Source organism: Rhinatrema bivittatum, chromosome 2 (assembly GCF_901001135.1).
Source record: "Rhinatrema bivittatum chromosome 2, aRhiBiv1.1, whole genome shotgun sequence".
In the NCBI taxonomy this organism is placed as follows: domain Eukaryota; kingdom Metazoa; phylum Chordata; class Amphibia; order Gymnophiona; family Rhinatrematidae; genus Rhinatrema; species Rhinatrema bivittatum.
The window spans coordinates 772,287,042-772,311,978 of NC_042616.1; the positions used below are offsets into that span (position 1 = coordinate 772,287,042).

Consider the following 24,937-nt stretch of genomic DNA (forward strand, 5'->3'; position numbering starts at 1 on the left):
TCCCAGGTGGTACGCTGAAAGGGAACTGAGGTGTACCCGTGCGGTGGGTGTCTGGAGACCAGAATCCGAAAGGTATCCTAGATAGCATAATAGAGATGGAGTGGTGCAAAAAAAAAAAAAAAGAAAAAAAAATGGGGGCCAATACCCTTTTGTACACACCATGTGGTAAAAATTGTCCAGTTCGAATGGTAAGGTTTACGTGTGGAAGGTTGTTGTGAAGCTACAAGTACCTGAGAATATCTGTGAGACTGTGTTATGAGATTGACCAGTGGGCAGGCAAATCGATTATTGGAGTGATAGGTCGAGAATTAAGAGGAAGCATACTTGTCGAGGGTAGGACATGGTTATGAGAATCATTGGAAACCTGTCCTGTTGTAGCATACGAGAGTTTTGGCTATGAGCGGTATCGGAAGAGATGCATATAGGAGGCCTTTGTTGCAGGGGCAAGCAAAGGCGTCCATGGTAACGCATTTCGTTGCATGTGTAGGGAGTAGAATCTGTCCACTCTGTGGTTCTATTCAGACGCAAGAGGTCGATGGTTGGCTGACCTCAGTGCTATAAGAGTTTCCTCGCTACACATGGATTCAGAGACCACTCATGAGGATGGAGTCATCGACTGAGATTGTCTGTTAATACATTCGGTATGCCTGTTAGATAAGTGGCCTGGAGATGCATGGAGTGTGCAAGAGCCCAGGTCCAGAATTGCGCAGCTTCCTGGCAGAGCAGATAAGAGCCTGTGTATCACTGAGTGTTCGAGTACCACATTGTCACTATGTTGTCTGTCTGTATCCACAAATGTTTTATGAGAGGCAGTGTTTTAAGGCATAAAATGCATAACGCATGGCTCGCAGCTCCAGGAAGTGGAGAGAGAGAGCAGTGTTGGTAGTTGTCGAATCGGCAATGCAGAAAGCTAAGAAGTTGAGGTTACATTCGTACACCCCCCCCAGGGCAAGATAACAAATGTCTGGTTGACTTTGCAAGGAAGGCGTTCCAATCAGGCATGTTGAATACAAAAATTCAAAACCACCAATTCTATGTCACTCAGTATTTGTTTGAATGCCTACAATCTCTAAAACCCCTCTTGATAGGTGGTTAAACGGATGCTAGCCCCCCTCAGGAACTTTATGACATGGAAGAGGGCCTTTGACATCTTACGTTCTATCTATGAGAGATTCGAAACGTTGGCAAAGACCATGGCTAATGCCATAGCGGCAAGAAGACTGGCATGGTTAAAAGCAAGTGCCATAAGGGCTGCTTATCTACGGGAAAATAAGTATGTGATTTTCACACTCTGATGATGCCTCCCAGCTTCACCCAAATGGGAGTTTCTGGTCCTTCTTCTAATTTACAGAGAGATAGATTTTTACACCTGATTTATTTATTTTTATTTATTTAAGGGTTTTTATATACCGCGGCTCGTTAGCAAACATCACCTCGGTTTACAATGAACATTAAATTAGCAACAAGCTTTACAATCCAAAATAATTATATAATGATACATGGCTGATCAACATTAAAACTATAAATAATTAAAATAAACTAAATAATTAAAATAAACTAAATTCAGCAAGGGTGCATGGGGCCGGAGGATCAAGAGTAATAGTACAATATTAACAGTACAAATATTTACAATTTGGGAATATAGAACAAAAGCAGATGTAGTTTTCTTGAAGGTCTCTCCTGGGGACCATAGATCTGGGAGCCCACTCTAAATTCTAGGTGGGCAAGCACCAGTGATGGAGCCTGCTGTGAGAGACAGTGAGGGCATGATTTGTATTCAGTTTAACTTCTGAAGTGGTTTTTTGGACTTGAACAGAATGGGGAGGTTTTTGGATCCCCCCCCCCACCCCCACCCGCTGGGATTGCAGTGCTGAGAACTAGCCTGATCTTATTTGACTTTTCCCCATGAGAAGTCCCTTCAGAAATATCAACTAATCAAGGATGGAAGAACAAGATCAGGAGACCCCCAACTGGATCTCCACACCTATGGGACCAGGATGAGCTGTGTGTCCAGAAAGGAGACAGAGTAAGGTAGGACTGGTTTTACTGTGAAGGTGGGGACCCTTCCACTAGGATTCCCGGCTAGCCACTGGGTGAGCTTTGCACAATTAAAATCACCATGGGGCTTTACCCAGAGGTTTGAATGAAGGACACCTTCCTACATAGGAAAAACCTTCATGTACCATCAACCAGATGCAACTTCACTTTTATGAACAAATGATTTGCTTTAATGATTACTAATCAGTAAAATTTACTTTAACACCCAAACCCTAGTTCTGTCTGATTTATCATAACCCCTTACTTCATGAGATGCACTTATACTTTACACACACACACTGGGAGCAGCAAAACATAGTCTGGGTCACAAGAGAAAGTTTACCCTCATATCCCCCCCAGGGATTAAGAGTCAAGCATGGGATGGAATTAGCTAGCCAGAGCAGCCCCTGAAGAGAAATAAATGTTTGGTGTGCCCTTGGGTTTAAAACCCCACTAAGGGTTACATATATAACATGTGGCACTTAGCTGTATTTTTGTAAACTGCTTTGGGCATTCTGTTGAGATCCGGGGAAGCCTTATAGAAATTTTTTATAAACTAGATAAATGAAGCTTGACCGACGTGCTGCAACTCTACCGCGCATGCGTGGGCAGAACGTCGGTCAGAGCTTGCCTGTAACAAGAATGGCACAGCGAGGAGCAGTAGCGGCGGCGGCGAGGAGCAGTACCGGCGGCGAGGAGCAGTACCAGTAGCTGTGGCGGCGCACAGGAGGGAGGGACCTCCCCCGGAGATCTTCCGTCTGCGCCGTCCGAAGGGGTTGAGAAGGGGTTGAATGAGCTGAGACAGGAGAGAGTGAGTGAGGGGAGGGAGGAGAGAGTGAGGGGAGAGGGGGGAGGGGGAGAATGAGGGGTAAGGAAATGGACCGAAAAAAAAAAAAATGTTAATGTAGCCCGTTGTTACGGGCTTAACGGCTAGTTTTTTATAAATAAATGCAGATTTCTGATAACCAACCATCTTCTCATTTTAATCAGGAATGAAGAATGAAGTAAAATAAATACCTGGTGATCCACAATCGCAACAAACGTCATTTCCAGGTAGTCTTAATACATCATCAATAATGGCTTTGGTCAGATCCTCTAAACTGCTTTCACCAGTGCTCTGCTCCCCTCGGAATGCCATATTTAGTGCCTCTTCTTTGCTGTTTGTCAGCACTGATATCCATCTATAGAAACAGAAAGAATTATATAATGCTTCACTGCTCGCTCTGATGAAATTAACTTATTTAAAAAGAATAAAGAATATTAAATTTCCCATTTTTGAGAATTATTCCACCAAAAGATATGTTTAAAGAATATCTTTTACATATATTAAAGATACCAGAGCAGGGTATTCCTGCCCTAACTAAGATCTATTATATCCCAAAAAAAATCTATTGCAAGAGAAGGGCAGCCGGAGCAATCCATTGATTTATCAGATGTCTTAGAAACAATGATTGAAACAGTGATAACATCAAGAGAAACTCTATTTGTATCTTTTATGTTTCCACAAGAAAGAGAGACAGTATTATATTTAATTTTATGTAATAGATTACAACATTATCATGGCCAACAGATCTGGATATATCCAGACCTGTCTAGGGCAACTCAAATAAGGAGACAAGTTTCTTAGATTGAAACATGGCACCTTGGCTAGAGGTGCCAGATTTCTTTTAAGATATCCATGTAAGTGTAAGTGTCAAAAGTATGTTTTCTTCGAGGTTGCAGCATTACAGACATTCCTAGATTCACACCCCCAAAGTGCAGAAAATGTTTGAGAGCGTATAGTATAGAATTTGTTATCTCTAGTTGCCTTATATTACACCTTTATTCTTGTCAATTCGCTCAGTATGATTTTTCTAATGGTTTACATTTTCCTCAAGATATTGCTGATATATTGATTATAAGGGTAAAACTTGAACATTACTTTGATTATGAAACGAATATACAATATATGTATACATTTTGCTTGTAATAATTAATGAAGAAATTAAAATAAAGAATTAAAAAAAAAAAAAAATGAATATGGTGGGGCCAACTAGTGAGATGAGATGTGATTCAGGCTATACATCCCTTGTTGCAGTGAAGAAGTCTTGGGTTTGAGTCTGCTGTCCATCTAAGCCAGATGAGTTTGGATACACTGCAGAGGCAACATACTTTATTCCTTGAAAAAGGAGAAATGGCTTCTGCAGCTGCTATGTTGGCCCCTGCTGGCCATAAAAGTAGTGCTGAGGTGTCTCCACAGAAATTAACCCTCCAGGCCTCTGAGCCAGCAAATGGTTTCCAGTACCACCCAACCATGCAGTTTCGGGCTGGGAATTTAAAGAATGAAAAATGAGTTGGGGGGGAAGGTAGCCAGACGAACTAAATGAGTTTTCATATTTTCTCTATGACAAAAATGTTTTGTACACCTCAGAAATCAGTGAAATGAAATGTAAATTGTGGAAGGGGAAATGTGAGGAATAAAGTAAATAGTATAGCAAATTTAGGTGGGTGGGAAGAATGACAGGGTAGGCAAAGGAATTTTAAGCCAGAAACCCTTTTAGAGGAACCCTTACTATAGTTGCTATCTTCTACAATAAAATGGTTTTTTTTCCCCCAACATCAATCTACTATTTCTTACTCGAATCATTGTTTTTATTCAGTGTTTTATTCCATTAAAAACAATATTTCTTGCTTTAATTATGCTGACAAGAGTTCCCAAATGTTCCTACACAATGTCCTATTTTAATCATTCCTGCTACAAAAGCCAGAAACTGAGTATGCAGTCCTCTATCCTTTGACAGTAGCACGTTGTGTTGTAGCTGAAAGGGCAGAACCGCAGCTAAAGTCTAGTTTATATAACTGTATAGTTTCATATGCAATTCCTTAAAAAAAAAATCCTACACAAGCAACAATATATGTCAGGGTGTATTAAAAGCCTCCTTCCCTTGGTTTCACTGGGATCAGGAAAAATGTGAAGCAGACGTTGTCCTGGTACCCAGGGCCGGTGCAAGGGAATTAGGTACCCTAAGCGAGCCTTCTCTCTTGCGCCTCCACCCCAGTCGCGCCGCCATCTCTTGGTCTCGGCCCCGACTCCTACCTCATTCTCAATCACGCCCGCTGACTGTGTGGTTTCCTGGGTTGCGAGCAGATTGGGCACTGCTCACGGCCAGCCAAATCTCCACTCCTCTTTGCCGCTGCTTGTGGCCCCATATGGTTCACACCCAGTGGTACACCAAGGGTCTCCGGCACCCGGGGGCCAATGCATTTGTGTGCCTTTCCAGAATCCTCCCCCTTAATCCTTCTTATACTAATGCTTAAGGTCACAGAAATCAGTGGCATCTCTAGACAGAAGAATTTTGGGGAAGGGGAGCCAAAATGATATTTCTTCATCACACCCACCTCTATAGCATGGATCCTGCTTTAAAATTGGTTATTAAAAAAAAAAGAAGTCCAAAGGGTCTTCTGCGTAATTTTAAAAAAGTTGGCCAGTTTCACACTTCTAGTAAAACTACAATAAAATTATTTGATAGCCTCATTCAACTAATTCTATAAGACTATGAGAGTAAAGTCTGGAATTTATAGGAAGGGACAGAATGTCAATATAAATCCTGCTCCTCCAGTTCTCTAACTCTGTGCATCCACTGAAATTCCCCCAAACAATGGAGCTTTGATGTTTCCCTTACAGCTCATCATACTAAAAGATATTTTCAAATTCTGGTGTCATCTCACAGTAACAGCAGCACAAACACCTTCCACTGCCAGACACATTGTGAGTGAACTAACACAAAACCCCGCAAAAAAGACACTCAAAATCTATACTGCAATCCCATCGTATCATAATAGTAATAACACCAAGGTCTCAAACCTGTGAAAAATTAAGGGTAAATATTACACTGGGTCCTAGAATACCAATACACCACCTACTGAGGAAACAAAACAAACCCGATTGCGCTAGATCCCTTTACAGACACTACATGCTAGCAGAATCTCTTACACACACACAGAGCAGAGACAGACCCTCACCATATACAGAATACAAAATAAAGGAGCACAAATTAGACAAAAACTGAAATGGAAACCCCAAGAAACCAGACTGAGTGTATCAACAATGGAAAAACAGACCCACCATTCCTCATTAAACAAATAACATCAAGAAACATAAAGCATCAGTTATAATAGTAAAACCATACTAATAAAATATTTTAAAACTACTGATAATAGAATTTCTATTAATTAAAATCATATTCATTTTTTAACAATTTCCCAAACACCAATAAAATATTTCAAAACAGCACATATATCAAATAACACCCAATAATTAAAACTAATAAGGATTTTAAAAAACCCCTGCTGTCCATACGTGGGAGGTCTTGATTTCCAGTCACCCTGATATGGTCGAGGATTAGGAGGTTATCCTCTCTCTCTCACACATACACTGTCACATACATACACATTCATGCTCTTATACCCACTATAACCTCTCGCTCTCACACTCTCAGGCTCTAAAACACTCTCTCCCCCTCCACACACCTCCCATACACAAACTCTTACTCCCTTGGATTTTCTCATACACACTCATGTTCTCACTCTAACTGGCTCCTTCACATACACACAAACACACACACCCAGGCAAGCTCCCAGTCATTCTCACACACACATACCCCACACAGTCAGGCACCTATTCTCACACATACAAACCCAAGGAAGACACCCATTCATTCTCAAACACAGACACACTCTTAGGCAGGCACCCATGCATTCACACACATACACCCCCAGGCAGTCTCCCATTCATACACACACTAAAGGCAGACCCCCTTCTCTTTCTTTTGCCAGCAACCTCGGAGCCTCTCTCATTCCTCTGCTGCCGCGTGGCTATTGGGAAGGTGCTGATTACTGCTACTGGCACCAAAGCCCATTCTGCTGCCTCCTCTGTGCAGGCCCCGTGGGCTTCCAATTCCTCCATGCTGATCTCCTACATTGTGAGATCCGCATAGAGAAAGTGCTACTCTTGCACATTCCCAAAGATTACATGTGCCAATCGCTAAAAATTAATTTATTTTTATTTTCCCTTTGCTGTCTGATCTTAGTTTTCTAATCAGCTGGTCACAGGCTTTTTTCCCCCACCTTTCCTTTCTTATTTTTTTGCCAATTACTTTATATTGTCTTTTTTTTCTATTTCTTTTCTCTCCATCTGTCTTCTCTTCCCTCAAACACACAGGCAGGTTCTCATTCTCACATGTTTTCTCTCTCTCATACACACACGGGCTCTCACTCTCACATGCTCTCTCTCACACAATCATTCATACACACAGTCTCTCACTGGCACATGCTGTCTAAATCTCACACACACAGGCTCTCTCTCACTCCCACATGCTGTCTTGCTCAAGCACTGGCTCTCACTGTCACATACTGTCTCTCTCACACACAGGCTCTCACATGCTGTCTCTGAAAACATTCATGTCCTCACTCCCACACACAGTCTCACAACTCATCTCATACTCATCTCAGCCTCTTTCTTGCCTCTGGGCCTCCTCTAAACGGGTCACTGCAGGATGGGCTCTGCAGCGGCCCTGATCTTCTCAGGCCGCCCGCAATGTGGGATCCGCGTTGGCCCTGCTACCGGGCCGCCTCCTCTTCTCAGCCCGCTGCGACTTGGGATTCGAGATGAACTAAAAATGCTGCTCTTCTTCTGTACGCGGCTGATGCTCCTCCTCTTTCTTGCCCGTGCGGCTCCGGCAACATTTTTCTTCTGGGGCCGCGCGGACAGGAAGGAGGAGGAGCACCTGCAGGTTTGGATGCGACCTTTTTCTTTGGGCTGTGGTGAGATAAGCTCCACCACGGCCCTGCCAGTCTTCCTGCTGTGTATGTCTGGCACACAGCACAGCAGTAGTTACCTGCTCAGCCGCCAGTGGGATGAGGTCCATCAGCGGCCGCATGAGCCTCCATGTCAGCCATCAACGTCCCCCCTATGGCTCGGGGGCATTGGCTCACCCTGACCTCCCCTCGGTATACCACTGCTCGCGCCCCCTAATGCTTCCACCGGCCCTGCTGGTACCAGCTTATCAATATGAGTCACAAAATTTTAAACATATTAACGTCACTCAAATGTAACCTATATACTAAGGATCAAACTATTCCTGTACAAATATATTTTGGCACACCCCATCATCCCATGGATATGGTTGAGGTCTCTTGAAATGTTAACCTATAGTAATGTTGCCAAAAAATAGTGGTGTTTGGCTAAACCACAGTTATTACTAAAAAAAAAAAATTAACATAAAAAGGGCTCAGAAGATTTTTTCAGCCATTGTTATGAAAATGGCAACCAAGCACAGTGCCCATGTTATAATCCACCCAAGATACCTAGTGTGGGCTAAGGAACATAAGAACATAAGAAATTGCCATGCTGGGTCAGACCAAGGGTCCATCAAACCCAGCATCCTGTTTCCAACAGAGGCCAAACCAGGCCACAAGAACCTGGCAATTATCCAAACACTAAGAAGGTCCCATGCTACTGATGCAATTAATACCAGTGGCTATTCCCTAAGTAATGTTGAGATTACTTACCTGATAATCTCCTTTTCCTTAGTGTAGACAGATGGACTCAGAACAAATGGGTATAGTATGCTCGTGCTAGCAGTTGGAGACGGATCTGACGTTAGCACGGCTGTATATATACCCCCACAGGAAGCGTAGCAACTTAGTAATCTTCCTTGCAAAAGCTGTTATGGATGTGTGTACTGACGCTCAGTGAAAAGTGATACAGGATTCCCCTGACCGATTGACAGTAGCTGGAGACCGCCAGCATTTCCAACCAGAAGGCGTGAACACCTGGTAGAGTGTACGCTCTTATGGAAACCGATGACATGGCTTACCTTAAATCGGTGAAACCCATGTGCACAGGCAGCTGGGCGGGATGCTGAGTCCATCTGTCTACACTAAGGAAAAGGAGATCATCAGGTAAGTAATCTCAACATTTCCTGGCGTGTAGCCAGATGGACTCAGAACAAATGGGATGTACAAAAGCTTTACTCCCAGCTTGGGCGGGAGGCTGCCTGAGGACCATGTAGTACTGCCCTCGCAAAAACTGAGTCCTCCCTGGCCTGGACATCCAGACGGTAGAACCTGGAAAAGGTATGGAGGGAGGACCACGTCGCTGCTTTACAGATTTCTGCAGGCGACAGCATCCTGGATTCTGCCCAGGATGCCGCTTGTGCTCTGGTAGAATGAGCCTTGACTTGTAGAGGCGGAGACTTCCCAGCCTCCACGTAAGCTGCTCTGATGACTTCTTTAATCCAGCGGGTGATGGTGGGCCGAGAGGCCGCTTCCCCTTGTCGTCTCCCGCTGTGCAGGACGAACAGATGGTCCGTCCTTTGTACTTCTTGTGTCATTTTCAGATATCTGGGCAGTAGTCTGCCTATGTCGAGATGGCGTAGCAAACGCCCTTCTTCCGATTTCCTCAAACCCGCCGTGGTAGGCAAGGATATAGTTTGGTTAAGGTGAAACTGTGAGACCACTTTAGGGAGAAAGGAGGGAACCGTACAAAGATGGATAGCCTCTGGAGTGATTCTCAGAAAGGGATCCCGGCAGGACAGTGCTTGTAGCTCTGAGACGCGGCGTGCGGAACACACCGCCAATAGGAATACCATCTTCAAGGTAAGAGAACGAAGAGACAGGCCCCGAAGGGGTCTGAAGGTGGATCCCGCGAGGAAATCCAAAACAAGATTGAGGTTCCATAAGGGCACAGGCCACTTCAGGGGCGGACGAATATGCTTGACTCCTTGCAGGAAGCAAGAAACATCTGGGTGCTTGGCGATGGTCTTGCCATCCCTCCTAGGGCCGTAGCAAGACAGCGCAGCCACCTGAACCTTGATGGAGCTGAGGGAGAGACCCTTCTGAAGTCCATCTTGCAGGAAATCCAACACAATAGGGATTGTAGTCGCATGTGGATTGGAGCCATGAGTGTCGCACCATGCTTCAAATACTCTCCAGATCCTTACGTAGGTGAGGGATGTGGAAAACTTGCGGGCTCGGAGGAGCGTATCTATCACGGGCTCCGAGTAACCTCTTTTCTTCAGTCTAGCCCTCTCAATGGCCAGACCGTAAGAGAGAATTGAGCGGGATCCTCGTGGAGGATGGGACCTTGACGTAGAAGGTCCCGGAGAGGAGGCAGGGGAAGAGGTTCCCCTGCCAGTAGTCTTCTCATGTCCGTGTACCAGGGTCTTCTTGGCCAGTCTGGTGCCACTAGAAGAACTAGGCCCCGGTGCTTCTGAATCTTGTGGATGATGGCGCCCAGCAGAGGCCACGGAGGAAAGGCATATAGCAGAGTCCCTGGAGGCCATGGCTGAACCAGGGCATCGATTCCGTATGAGAACGGGTCGCGCTTGCGGCTGAAGTATCTGGGTACTTGAGCGTTTGACTTGTCCGCCAGTAGATCCATGTCCGGCATCCCCCAGTGATCCACAATCATCTGGAAGGCTGTGGGTGACAGCTGCCACTCTCCCGGATTTAGGCGTTCTCTGCTGAGGAAGTCTGCCGTGGTATTGTCCTTCCCGGCAATGTGGACGGCGGAGATGTCCTGCAGATTCGCCTCTGCCCAAGCCATCAGTGGGGCGATCTCCAGAGATACTTGTCTGCTTCTGGTTCCGCCCTGACGGTTGATGTATGCCACCATGGTGGCGTTGTCTGACATCACTCTGACTGCTCTGTTCTTCAGTCTGTGAGCAAATCGAAGGCATGCCAATCGGACTGCCCGTGCCTCTAGACGGTTGATGTTCCACGCTGACTCTTCTCTGTTCCACCGCCCTTGTGCGGTGAGTTCTTCGCAGTGTGCTCCCCAGCCGCTTAGGCTGGCATCTGTGGTGAGCAAAGTCCACGTGGGTGATGACATCTTTGACCCCCTGCTCATGTGGTTGTACTGCAACCACCACCGCAACTGGGTCCGCACTCTCGCTGGAAGATGAAGGTGCGTGGAATAGTTCCGTAGACGGGGGCTCCAGCGAGAGAGCAGGGAGTGTTGTAGAGGTCTCATATGGGCCCTCGCCCAAGGTACCACTTCCAGGGTGGATGCCATGAGACCCAGAATCTGCAGATAAATCCCAAGCTATGGGCCGACTGGCTCCCATCAAATACTGGATACGCTGCTGAAGTTTCAACTTTCTCTTGGCATTGAGACTGACTGTGTCTGCCCGGGTGTCGAACTGTACTCCCAGGTATTCCAGTGACTGGGAAGGCTGTAGGCAGCTCTTGCTGAGGTTGATTACCCAGCTCAAGCTTTCCAGAAGGGCGATCACTCTGTCGGTTGTCCAAAGGCTCTCCTCTCGATATTTCGCCCTGATCAGCCAGTCGTCTAGGTAGGGATGGACCAGAATTCCTTCCCGCCTGAGTGCCGCTGCTACCACTACAACCACCTTGGTGAAGGTCCGCGGTGACGTGGCCAACCCGAAGGGCAGAGCCCGAAACTGGAAGTGGCGTCCTAGAACCTTGAAACGTAGGTAGCGCTGATGATCCGGATGGATCGGGATATGCAGGTAGGCTTCTGACAGGTCTAATGCCGTGAGGAACTCTCCTGGCTGTACTGCGGTCTTGACGGAACGCAAAGTTTCCATGGAAAACCTCGGGACCCTTAAGTATCGATTGACCGACTTGAGGTCCACAGTACGGGCCGAAAGGTGCCCCCTTTCTTGGGTACCATGAAATAAATGGAATAGTGTCCAGAATTCACTTCCCAGGCAGGTACTGGGATGATGGCTTTCAAGGACAGGAGCCTCGCCAGGGTAGCTTCCAATGCTGCCTTCTTGTGTGTGGGACAGGAAGATTCCACAAACTGGTCCGGAGGGAAATGATGAAAATCCAGATAATACCCCTCTCGGATGATGGCGAGGACCCAGTGGTCCGACATAATCTCGACCAATCTGGGGTAGAAGAGGGTTAACCTGCCCCCTATGGCTCCGTCCCCCAGATGGATCGGAGGACTCTCATTGTGAGGTGTGGCCGGGACCGGAGCCCGGGCCTGCTCCCCTCTTGCGCTGCTTGGTCCGAAAGGACTGGTTCCTGGCCTGAGGACGAGGTGCCTGGTAGCGACTCCTGTAGGGAATGAAGCGCTGAGAGCTTCTACCCCTGGAGGTCCTTGGAAAGGCGCGCTGATTCCTTCTGACCTGGTCTTCCGGCAGTCGAGGTACTGGAGAAGCGCCCCATGTGCTGGCCAGTTTATCAAGGTCACTGCCAAACAGGAAAGAGCCCTTAAAGGGCAATCTGGTGAGGCGTGTCTTTGAAGGCGCATCAGCTGACCATTTCCGGATCCAGAGCTGCCTCCTGGCAGCTACGGAGGAGGAGATCCCCTTGGCTGTTGTTCGGACTAGGTCTGATGCAGCATCCGTGAGGAACGAGAGAGCGGACTCCATGTCTGCTGCTGGAGCGTTGTTCCTGACCTGTGACAAACAGGCACGCGTCACCACTGTGCAGCAGGTCGCGATCAGCAAAGACAAAGCTGCCACCTCAAAAGTCTGTTTCAGAATGGTGTCCAGTCGCCGGTCATGAGGCTCCTTGAGGGCCGCCCCCCCCTTCCACTGGAATGGTAGTGAGCTTGACTACAGCGCTAATCAAGGTGTCCACCTGAGGGCACGCCAGCAGCTCCTGGATAGCCGGCGCCAGTGGGTACATGTCCGTCAGGGCCCGACCCCCTTTGAATGCGGCCGCCGGCGCAGCCCATTCTAAATCTATCAATTGCTGTGCTGCTTGTAAGAATGGAAAATGGTGGGCTGTAGGACGAAGACCTTCCAGCAGGGGGTTCTGCGCAGAGGGCACCATAGCGCTGGGCCCTGTAATATCCAACTCCGCCAGGCACTGAGACACTAGGTCCGAGAGATCCTCCTTAGGGAAGAACCGCCTCATGGTTCTATATCGCTCCATCCCTGGGGGAAGGTCCCCCTCGTCCGGGAGTTCAGACTCATCCGGTGAAACCTCCTGGTCTGACAGATCTGGACTGTCCAGCGGCGGGAGGTCCCGCTCGCGATAAAGGCGTGAAGGTCCAGGAACAGGATCCGCTGGAGCCGCCACCGCAGCGGCAGCCGCAGTCGCAGGCACCACAGGGACCGCAGAAACAGCAGGAACAACAGGAACACTTGGAACCGCAGGGCCTGGGCGGGACGCCGTTTGCATCTGTACAAAGGCATGAATCCCCTTAAAGAGATCCACCCAGGAAATTGAAGCAGCCTCTAATCGCCGGGCTACAACATCCCCCGGGATTCCCGATTGGTCGAGACTGACCGCTAAATCCGGGGTAGCCCCTGGGGAGCTGTCAGCAAAACGTGGCTGAGACTGGTCCTGGCCCGAGGGTCCCACGGCCTCCTCACATTGGGCACATAGGGAGTCAGGCTCTTTACTGTGCGTGGCTCGAAGCTGGCATGCAGAGCAGAGGCCAAGGGCTTTAATGCCTGGGGCGCCCCCGCTGAAGATGCTGAGGCGTTCTGTTCCATTGAATAATATGCGGCAGCGATATGCGCTTAATACCACAGGCGCACAATAATAATATGCGGCAGCAATATGCGCTTAACACAGCAGGCGCTTAACAATATGCGGCAGCAATACGCGCTTAATACAACAGGCGCACAATAACAATATGCGGCAGCAATATGCGCTTAATACAACAGGCGCACAATAATAATATGCGGCAGCAATATGCGCTCAATGATATGCCATATGCGCTAAGCCGTATGCAGTCAGGAATACACGCTCAATGGTATGCAATATGCTCTCAGCAATAAGCGGCTAGCAATATACGCTCAATGTCATTCAAATGCTCTCAGCAATAAGCGGTTAGCAAAAATGCTCAATATTTGTCAGTATGCTCTCAGCAATAAGCGGCTAGCAATACACGCTCAATGTGATTGAAAGGCTTTCAGCAATAAGCGGTTAGCAATACACGCTCAATGGTATTCCACATGCGCTTAATAATAATAAGCGGGTAGCAATATACGCACAATGCGGAATAGAATATGCGCCTATCTCGGGCGCTCAATACCTGAACAAGGCCACAAAATGGCGCCCTCCACGGCGTGCCACGCCGCCGATCCTCGAGTCCTCGGAGACCAGAAGTAAAAGCCATACACCTTACCTGATCCTCGGCGCTTCCCGGCTGGAACCCAGGCGGTCTCCAGCTGCGGGGGGAGAGGGCAAGTACCTTCACCGCCGCGTTTGAGGATATGCACCCGCTGCCTCGTCCACACTGGGACCGAGGCGCCTCGCAAGCCTCACCCGAACCTCGCCCGGGGGCTGTGTCCCTGCCGCGATTTGGCCACCGGACCGAGGACTTAAACCTCCGGGGAATCACGGAAATTACCCCGGGAAACTCTACTGGGGGAGGGACCTTAGGGTATCACCGCAGGAGTGCGGGGCTCGATGCTGTAGAAGTTTCAGTAAGTAGAAAAGAAAAAGTAGATTTGGAAAACATGCTCAGGAAGCGTGCAGGCTCTCCAAACTGCTTTGGAGACGGAAATGACTAAGTTGCTACGCTTCCTGTGGGGGTATATATACACCCGTGCTGACGTCAGATCTGTCTCTAACTGCTAGCACGAGCATACTATACCCATTTGTTCTGAGTCCATCTGGCTACACGCCAGGAAAACTTGATTAATAGCTGTTAATGGACTTCTCCTCCAAGAACTTATCCAAATCTTTTTTGAACCCAGCTACACTAACTACACTAAACACATCCTCTGGCAACAAATTCCAGAGCTTTTTTGTGCGTTGAGTGAAAAATAATTTTCTCCGATTAGTCTTAAATGTGCTACTTGCTAACTTCATGGAATGCCCCCTAGTCCTTCTATTATTCAAAAGTGTAAATAACCGAGTCACATCTACTCATTTAAGACCTCTCATGATCTTAAAGACCTCTATCATATCCCCCCTCAGCCGTCTCTTCTCCAAGCTGAACAGCCCTAACCTCTTCAGCCTTTCCTCATAGGGGAGCTGTTCCACCCCCTTTATCATTTTGGTTGCCCTTCTCTGTACCTTCTCCATCTCAACTATATCTTTTTTGAGATGCGGCGACCAGAATTGTACACAGTATTCAAGGTGTGGTCTCACCATGGAGCGATATAGAGGCATTATGACATTTTCCGTTTTATTAACCATACTCTTCCTAATAATTCCTAACATTGTTTGCTTTTTGACTGCTGCAGCACACTGAGAAGAAAATTATTCCTTACCTGCTAATTTTCGTTCCTGTAGTACCATGGATCATTCCAGACGGTGGGTTATGTCCCCCGTCCAGCAGATGGAGTCAGAACAAAAAATTCCCAGGGGAGGTCCCTTATAGCCACGCCTCCCCTGGCTCAATCCTCAGTAACAGACTATCAAAGCCAATAGAGAAGAGATAATACAAACAGAGGGATCAAGTGAACTAAACAAAAAGCCAACTGGCTAAAAATTGGAAACTAGTTTGTAACTAAAAAACCGAAAACTGTAAAACTTGCAAACAGTATTGTGATAAAAGTACAGTCTAAAGTACCAGAAGTACAGAAAAAGACTGAAACTAGAGACAGGTAAGCAGGGATGACCCCAATAACACGAAACCCCCAAAATAAGGGAGGGTGTCTGGAATGATCCATGGTACTACAGGAACGAAAATTAGCAGGTAAGGAATAATTTTCTTTTCCCTGTACGTACCAGGATCATTCCAGACGGTGGGATATACCAAAGCTTTCCCATCATGGGTGGGCCGTGGACAGCCCTGCCCGAAGAACCCTGTCTCCCAGTTGTCCGAGAGAGGAAGCTCGGACGTCCAGACGATAATGTCTGGTAAAAGTGTGAATTGACTTCCAAGTGGCCGCTCTACAGATTTCCTGAATTGGTACAGAAGAACTCTCAGCCCAGGAGGTCGCTTGACCTCGTAGAGAGTGAGCCTTAATCACCAATGGCGGAGACTTACCTACTCCAAGATATGCCGCTATGATCGCTCCCTTTAACCAGCGAGCAATGGACTGCTTCGAAGCCATACATCCCTTCCGAGGTCCCGACCAAAGAACAAATAAATGATCTGAGAGCCGGAACTCATTGGTTATCTCCAGATAGTGCAATAGGACTCGCTTTACATCCAACTTGCGAAGATCAGCCGATTCTGAGGAAGAAAAGGAAGGAAGGTCCACCGACTGATTGAGATGGAAACTGGAGACCACCTTAGGCAAGAAGGAAGGAACAGTACGCAAGGAAACCCCATCAGGCGAAAAACGAAGATATGGCTCTCGACAGGAGAGAGCCTGCAACTCCGAAATTCGTCGTGCAGAACTAATTGCCACCAGGAAAACTGTCTTAAGAGTGACATCCTTAAGGGTAGCCGAACGCAAAGGTTCAAAGGGAGAGGAGCAGAGAGCTCGAAGCACCAGGTTCAAGTTCCACGAAGGACAAGGTGATCGGATTGGAGGCTTCAAGTGCTTGACCCCTCTGAGGAAGCGCAGAATATCCGGATGAGAAGACAGAAGACTGCCGTCTGTCCCCTGAAGAAAAGCCCCCAAAGCCGCCACCTGAACCCAGAGAGAATTATAGGCTAGCCCGAGATCCAATCCCGCCTGCAAGAAGGAAAGAATCTGTACCACTGAAGCCTGTGGAGCCTGAATGTGCTTGGAGACACACCATTCTTCGAAGACTTTCCATACCCGGACATAGGTAACCGACATGGAAGTCTTTCATGCCCGTAACATAGTGGAAATAACTGGTTCAGGATAACCGCAACGTCTTAACTTGCGCCTCTCAAAAGCCAGGCCGCAAGACAGAAGCGATCTGCCTCTGGAAAAAATATTGGACCCTGGCGTAGTAACTGCGGGAGGTGCCCCAGTCGAAGAGGATTCTCCATCGCCAACTGGAGGAGATCCGCGAACCACGGGCGTCGAGGCCATTCCGGTGCCACGAGTATCACTGGACCCTGATGAGCTTCTATTCTTCGAATGACCTTTCCCACCAGAGGCCACGGTGGAAAGACATACAGAAGGGACTGTTGAGGCCAAGGAAGTACCAGTGCATCGACTCCTTCTGCACCGTGCTCCCTTCTTCGGCTGAAGAAGCGAGCTGCCTTTGCATTCCTGGCCGTTGCTATGAGGTCCAGGCGAGGAACTCCCCAGCGTTCGATGATCAGAGCCATCGCTTCCTCCGAGAGTTTCCATTCTCCCGGATCCAGGTGTTGTCGGCTGAGAAAATCCGCCTGTACGTTTTCGACGCCTGCTATATGAGAGGCTGCTAGACGGAGAAGATGACGCTCCGCCCAATCCATTAGTTGGTCGATCTCTAATGACACCAACCGACTCCTTGTGCCTCCCTGACGGTTGATGTACGCCACCGTGGTAGCGTTGTCCGATAGGACTCGAACCGCTCTGAGACGTAGAAGGTGTAGGAAACCCCGTAGGGCAAGACGAGCTGCTCTGGCCTCTAAACGGTTTATGGGCCAAGACGATTGTTCCTTCGACCACTTTCCCTGTATCGCACTGTCCTGACAGACCGCACCCCAGCCCGAGAGACTGGCATCTGTGGTCACTATGATCCAGTCTGGAGAATGCAGGGAAACACCTTGAGCTAGATTCAAGGGGTCCATCCACCACACAAGTGCGTCTTGCAAAGTCTGGAATTGGAAGGATCACCTGGTATTCCCGGGACACTGGCTTCCAACGGGAAAGCAATGCCCTCTGAAGTGGTCGTAGATGAGCAAACGCCCATGGCACTAGGTCGATGGTGGAGGCCATGGTTCCTAGCACCTGAAGATAGTCCCACGCCCTCGGAAACTCGAGAGCCAAGAACCTGATGATCTGCTCGCGCAGAGCCTGCGCCCTCTCTTGGGTGAGAAACACCATGGCAGCTCTTGTGTCGAAGTGGGCACCCAGAAAGTTCAAAGTCTGAGAAGGTTGAAGCTTGCTTTTTGTAAAATTGACTATCCACCCCAGGGTCTGGAGGAGCTGAATTACCCTGTCGACCGCCTGAATTCCCTGTGACTGTGATTTCGCCCTGATGAGCCAATCGTCCAGGTAAGGGTGTACCAGAATTCCTTCCCTCCTGAGCGCCGCTGCAACTACGATCATTATCTTTGTGAAAACTCGAGGTGCCGTGGCTAGGCCAAAAGGTAAAGCCCGGAACTGAAAGTGCTGATCTAAAATCTTGAAGCGAAGATAACGTTGATGGGAAGGAAGAATCGGAATATGTAGGTATGCCTCCGTCAGATCCAAGGAGGCCAAGAATTCTCCCGGATGTACAGCCGCCAAGACCGAACGCAGCGTCTCCATGCGAAATCGAAGGACGCGGAAGGAGTTGTTGACTGTTTTGAGATCCAAGATTGGACGAAACGTACCTTCCTTCTTGGGCACTATGAAATAAATGGAATAGTGACCCCGTCCCAGTTCGGAGACCGGCACCGGCACAATAGCCCCCAAGGCAAGTAGACGATTTAAGGTCTGTCGAACTGCCTGGCGCTTGAGAAGAGACCCGCAAGGTGAGAACAGGAATCTGTTTGGTGGAGCGCGTACAAAATCTAACGCGTAGCCATGTCTTAGAATACTTAGAACCCATTGGTCTGAGGTTATTTGGACCCACGCCTTGTAGAAGAGCGCAAGTCGACCCCCCAGCTGGGGAATCGACTCGTGGGTCCGCCTGGCATCATTGAGACGACTTAGCCGAGGTGCCCGCAACTTGACCATCCTTACCGGGTCGACAGCCTCGAAAGGACCGATTCCAAGTGTGTGAACGAGATGAAGGGGGTCGAGGTGGTTGTTGTCTGGTGGGACGCCCTCTGCGTTGATTACGATATCGGCCTTTGTTAGTATTAAAAGTCCTGTACGAGAGTGGCCGATCCTCTGGTAACTTGTGAACTGTATTCTCATTAAGGGATTTAATAATCTGATCCAGGTCCTCACCAAACAGGTACTTGCCCTTAAAGGGAAGAGACCCAAGACGCGTCTTGGAAGAAGCATCCGCGGACCAATTCCTTAACCAAAGGAGGCGGCGCGCCGACACCGCTGCAACCATGGCTCTAGCTTGAACCCTGATAAGGTCATAGAGAGCATCAGCCCCATAAGCTACCACTGCCTCCAATCTTTCAGCCTGTTGAGCCTCAGAATCTGGAAGAGCCTGTGAAGTAAGCAGCTGTTGCACCCATCGGAGTCCTGCCCGCTGTGCTAATGAACTACATATAGCAGCTCGCATACCCAGAGCTGAAACCTCGAAAACTCTCTTCAGGAAGACTTCCAATTTCCTATCCTGAATATCTTTCAATGCTGTTCCGCCAGTGACAGGAATGGTGGTGTGTTTAGTCACAGCAGAAACAGCCGAATCCACAGCAGGGACCTTAAGAAGTTCCAAAAAATCCGCTGGCAAAGGATATAATTTGTCCATAGCGCTACCAACCCTAAGGTTAGCCTCAGGAGTGTCCCATTCCCTGGAAATTAGCTGTAGGATAGAATGATGCGTAGGAAAAGCCTTTGCTAGTGGACGAAGACCTGCTAAAAGAGGATCCCCCTTTTTAATATTAGGATCTGGAGCCACTGGGTCCGGAGGAGGGTCAATATCCATCTCCTGTAGGATGTGAGGTATAAGTTCCTCTAGCTCTCCAGCTTGAAAAATTCTGAGAACCCTGGGATCATCTCCCTCGACATGAGCCACCAGGGAAGGATCATCAGAGAGTGGATCCAGAGAGGGATCTCCACCCCCTACTGGCTGCGGAGCTGCTGGAGTGGGCAGGGAACCCCCAGAAATTCCTGGGCGTCCCTTCGGAGGAGAGGTGTCACCTTGGGGAAAGAGACTTCCCAGGGAAGGTATAGTACAAGGCAGCTTAGCTGGAGGAGGACCCCCTCCCCCCAGAAAGCTGTCTCTGCTGCATACAAATGCTCTGTGCATTAGAACTACAAACTCAGGAGAGAAAAAATCATGAGAAGATGTCCCAGGCTGAGACACAGGCGGAACTCCGGCAGCAGAGATAGGCAGGGTAGTAGAAAATTGAGCATCTGTATTCTCCTCAGAGAAACCGTCGTTTGTAGCTGAGGACAAAATGGCCGCCGTTGCCGCGGACGACGGAAACGGAGCGTGTCTCTTTCGTTCCCCACGGTCCTGAAGACGCTCGACCTCCCTCGGAGGAGGGCTGTCTTCCCCTTCTGAAGACATACTGACAGAAAAATTTTTTCGGTCGGAGCAGGTAAATTGCTTACCATAGTAAGAAACTGAAACCTGACAGGAGGGAGGAGGGGCAGCACGCGCGCGCGAAAAAAAATCTAATCAGTCAAACTGTACAGAGAGACTGAAGGTCCGGCCCGGTTACCCACCCACTGACCCGAGAAAACCGTCGAGGAATGTGACCTCTCGACGGCAGGCGGCCCCGGGGAATATTACGTCGCGGGGCCGCGGGTCGGGAAGAAAAAACTTCAGACTGCCGTCCACCTCAAGGGTGGGGCGGGTACAAGCGGCTTCGGGCAAAAGGGGAGGGATCGGCACCACCGATGTGCTCCCTCGGAACTAAAAGCCCCGTCGTAGTTCTTTCTTTCCCCAAATAAACGACGCCCTAAAACAAAAATTAAACACTTACCTCCAACCCTGTGATAAAAAAGGGAAGAGGTAGGAAAGAAAGAAAAATAAGACAGAAACACAGCCTGTCAGCAAGAAAAAAAAAATTGTTCTCTGAGGAACAAAAAGGAATTGCTTTTTCTAAAACTAAATAGTTAAAATAAATTTAGTAGCAAGCAACTTGATCCCTCACAGCAAAATAAAATAAATTAGGAAAGTAGAAAACCCTAAGGCTTGATGCTGGGGACCGCAGTGTCCCCTGCTCAACATCTGCTGGAGTCAGAACTATACTGTGGATTGAGCCAGGGGAGGCGTGGCTATAAGGGTCCTCCCCTGGGAATTTTTTGTTCTGACTCCATCTGCTGGACGGGGGACATAACCCACCGTCTGGAATGATCCTGGTACGTACAGGGAACTGACGATTTCAAAGTATTATCCACTATGATGCCTAGATCTTTTTCCTGGGTGGTAGCTCCTAATATGGAACCTAACATCGTGTAACTACAGCAAGGGTTATTTTTCCCTATATGCAACATCTTGCACTTGTCCACATTAAATTTCATCTGCCATTTGGATGCCCAATCTTCCAGTCTTGCAAGGTCCTCCTGTAATGTATATCAGTCTGCTTGTGATTTAACTACTCTGAATAATTTTGTATCATCCGCAAATTTGATAATGTCACTCGTCGTATTCCTTTCCAGATCATTTATATATATATATATTGGAAAGCACCGGTCCAAGTACAGATCCCTGAGGCACTCCACTGTTTACCCTTTTCCACTGAGAAAATTTACCATTTAGTCCTACTCTCAGTTTCCTGTCTTTTAACCAGTTAGCAATCCACGAAAGGACATCTCCTCCTATCCCATGACTTTTTAGTTTTCGTAGAAGCTTCTCATGAGGGACTTTGTCAAACGCCTTCTGAAAATTGAAATACACTACATATACCGGTTCACCTTTATCCACCTTTATCCCTGCTAACACACAGCTGAAAAAATCATAAAGCACAAGACATTGCAATAAAAAATAAAGTAGGCCATAGTAAATTTCTCACACCAATCACTATCACCACCTTATTATTATGCATATACTCAATCTAAGAGACTGAAACATTTGATATAATTGTTCTGGTTTTCTGATATCGGGATCTAGGAGTCCAGTTTTAAAAATTCTGACAGAATAACAATAATTATTTTTTAATATGATGGTGAAGAAACGTATTAATTCAAAAAGGCTGGGATACCTGATCTGGCAGTGCAGAAGAGTAAAGAATTAGAAATCCCTAACTGTAGCAATACCAAAGGAAAAAACAAAAAGGTTTTCTTTGATTGCTAAACTCCAGTAAAGCCTTTGGAGTAATATACTGCTTGCATGACAAGATTTTCAGTAGTGGTTAAAAACAAGAAAGCTTGCTTCTGTATTTGTTTCTGTTGCAGTACAATTTTCATCTCCCATATAATTAGGGACCTTCTTTTCAGTTTTATTTTTTCCCTTGGAATTTGTCAATGTTTATTATAAACAGAAGAAAAATTGACTCATTTTTCCCACTGAAGTTCTCCACTTTTTGGTCAGTATAATACATACTGATAAATTCCTGGGAAAAGTAAAATAAAAACAGAAAAATGAAGGTTCCTGCATAACAAAATATAGTATCTTGGTCATACAACCAAAAAATAAATATTGCAATAGGCTTAAGGGTAAGATAAAGACATTTAGACAGATTTACAAACACTGGCTCCCAGCCCTTCACCTCCTACTTTTTGTATTTCTGCACTGACACAAACATTGACCCAGGTGAAAATGATTAAAAAGAATAGAGTCCACGCAAAAAATGGAGCGAGACTGCACCCAACAGCAGTAATATGAAAAATAGAAGTGCAGAAGAAATTTTTGGTCTGATTCATATATAGTCTTTATTTTCTTTTCAAACAGCTGCTCCTTTTACTACAACGAAAGTTTCCCAACAAAATCCCCCAACACGGACCGTGTTTCGCCAGTTCGGCTGCCTCGGGGTGGGGGGGGGCGACTTTTAACACACAAGCATCTGTAATGCAAGCACAGGTACAAATAGATCAAAATAACCAAGCGGGTCCAAAAGCAACGACTGTTTGGTACAAAACTAACCACCACTTCCCCCATTAACAATTAGTAAACAGATGAAAAACTTACCTGTTGTCATCATAGATCTTACATGTATTGAGGAGCGCATCAGAGCTGGGTCAAAGCTGACATTTAAAGGCAATTGTTTTGGCGCGAACATCCGTCTAGATGGTCACAGGGTACAGAGTTAACCAATCACACTGCAGCAAACAATACTGATGTCATCACCATTAAATAAAGTAACTCCATTCCAATTCCACATTTAAACCATGTGGAGAGACGGTATTGAGGTAATAAATCCATTTCTGTTCACGTCTAATCAGGAGGGTCGAGAGATCGCCACCCCGCACCGGCGGTGTGACCATCTCAATCACAAAAAATTTTAGTCTGATCTTGTATGGGACAATTGTGTCCAATGGGATACTAGAGGAGCTTTTTCTTTAATATTTTTAATGTTAGATTTGTGCTCTATAATCCGTGTTTTGATCTTTCGGGATGTTTTACCCACATACAGCTTCATACACGGACAATAAATCACATAAACCACCCCCGAAGATTCACAATCAGTGTCAACTTTCAATCTATAGCATTTGTTGGAAACTGGATGACTAAACTCTGTGATTGTATATGTGTGTTCACATACCGAGCAGTGCCCGCAAGGTCTATGAGCGCCTGTGTGGCACTCTATATCAGCGGTGGAAAAGACAGAGTGAACCAATCTGTCACATATATTCCTGCCTCTACGAAAAGTAAATCTAAGTCTACTCTGCAAATGTGTTTCAAGGGACAGTGCTACCCAGTGTTTACGAATGATCCGAGAAATAGTGTTACTCACAGTGGAGAACGGTAAAATACAATTAACAGTCGAACTCGTGTCTCGTGGTGAAGGTAAGAACAATAAGTCCCTATTAACATATAAGGCGTGTTTATATGCTTTCTTCAACACTCTTACCGGGTACCCCCTTTCTTGGAACCGAATTATCATCTGTTTAGCTTTATTAACATAATCTGCCTTAGTAGAACACAGCCTACGTAGTCTTAAGAATTGCCCTGTGGGGATATTATTCTTGAGTTGACGAGGATGGAAACTGTCATAAGACTGTCATAAGGTGATAATCTTAGAAGCTGGAAGCCCCTTCATACTAGAACTGTACAAGATAAATAACTGTTTAGATTTCCAAAACAGCTTCATCTTTCCAGGTAATATTTAGCCTTCTCACTGTCAAGGTGTTTGGAACTTCCATGGACAAAAGAAATTGTATTGTATTTTCACAATAAGAAATTTGAATCAGAATAATGTATTTTTCATTTGGGTACACCTAAGCAAACCATGTACCTTTTTACAGCATAAGATGGGCTTTCCAGTAATGTAAATTTTGTATTATATTTACCATTATCCTTCCATAACTTGAGCAAATGTGTGGAACTATGGTATTTTTCAAACGCTAGATCAAGGGTGATTTGGGTAAGCATCACTTGTTAGTGGAAAATTTATCATTCATAGCTGAATCCCATATTTTTCCAAGCTAAGATGGATACCTGGTGGTTGGATTTAGCACCCATGATTATAAGTTTTTTTCTAGATTCCCTGGAGCATGTCTCCTAGCCTAAGGACCCTTGTTGCAATGACTTTGTTAAGAATTGTGGCAGGAGAACTGAGTATTAAAATAGGGAAAAATTAACAGGTAGACTGATGAAAGCTCATGATGCCAAAATTCCAATACTGGTTCTAAAACCAGTCAGAAGAAAAAGGAGAAGGGAAGAACTGTTGGGCTGAAAAGCCAAATCAGATCAACCCAGTTCTTACATAAATTCTTACAAAAATTCGTATTACCACTGTATCTGAAAAAAAATTGCAGAAAAAGCAATATGGAAGACAGAGCTATCAATTTGCTTCCTCTCCTGAGAAAATAGCAATAAAAAATACTAATTGTCCAAAAATAAAAATAAACTGAACTTCCAGGTTCAAACTGAAGCTCCATAAGATCATTCAAGGCAATATTCAAACTCAAAGGAAGTGGTGACCACAATATACTAGGTATTGAGAAATTACTTCTTACCTGATAATTTCCTTTTCTTTAGAACAGACAGATGAATCCAGAACAAGTGGGTTATGCACCTCTACCAGAAGATGGAGACTGAACAAACTGACGTCACAATATAAATACCCCTGCAGTGTCATCAGCCTGCCAGTATTCTCTTCAAAAACAACTGTGGACAGACTAAAAACTTGATTAAACAGATAACCATTTCAATACTCAGTCAACAGGCAACTCTGAACTCAGAC

General features: G+C 46.6%; 1 protein-coding gene across 10 annotated transcripts in view; it reads right to left on the minus strand.

The window, feature by feature from the left end:
* The window catches only part of ASAP1 (ArfGAP with SH3 domain, ankyrin repeat and PH domain 1), a 975,348-nt gene that overhangs the window by 411,495 nt on the left and 538,916 nt on the right, over positions 1–24,937 (minus strand). For all 10 annotated transcript variants that reach the window (XM_029592039.1, XM_029592032.1, XM_029592035.1 and 7 more), the window contains one exon: positions 3,055–3,218. In XM_029592039.1, coding sequence (XP_029447899.1) covers positions 3,055–3,218 — 164 coding nt within the window. The remainder of the gene's footprint in view (positions 1–3,054; positions 3,219–24,937) is intronic.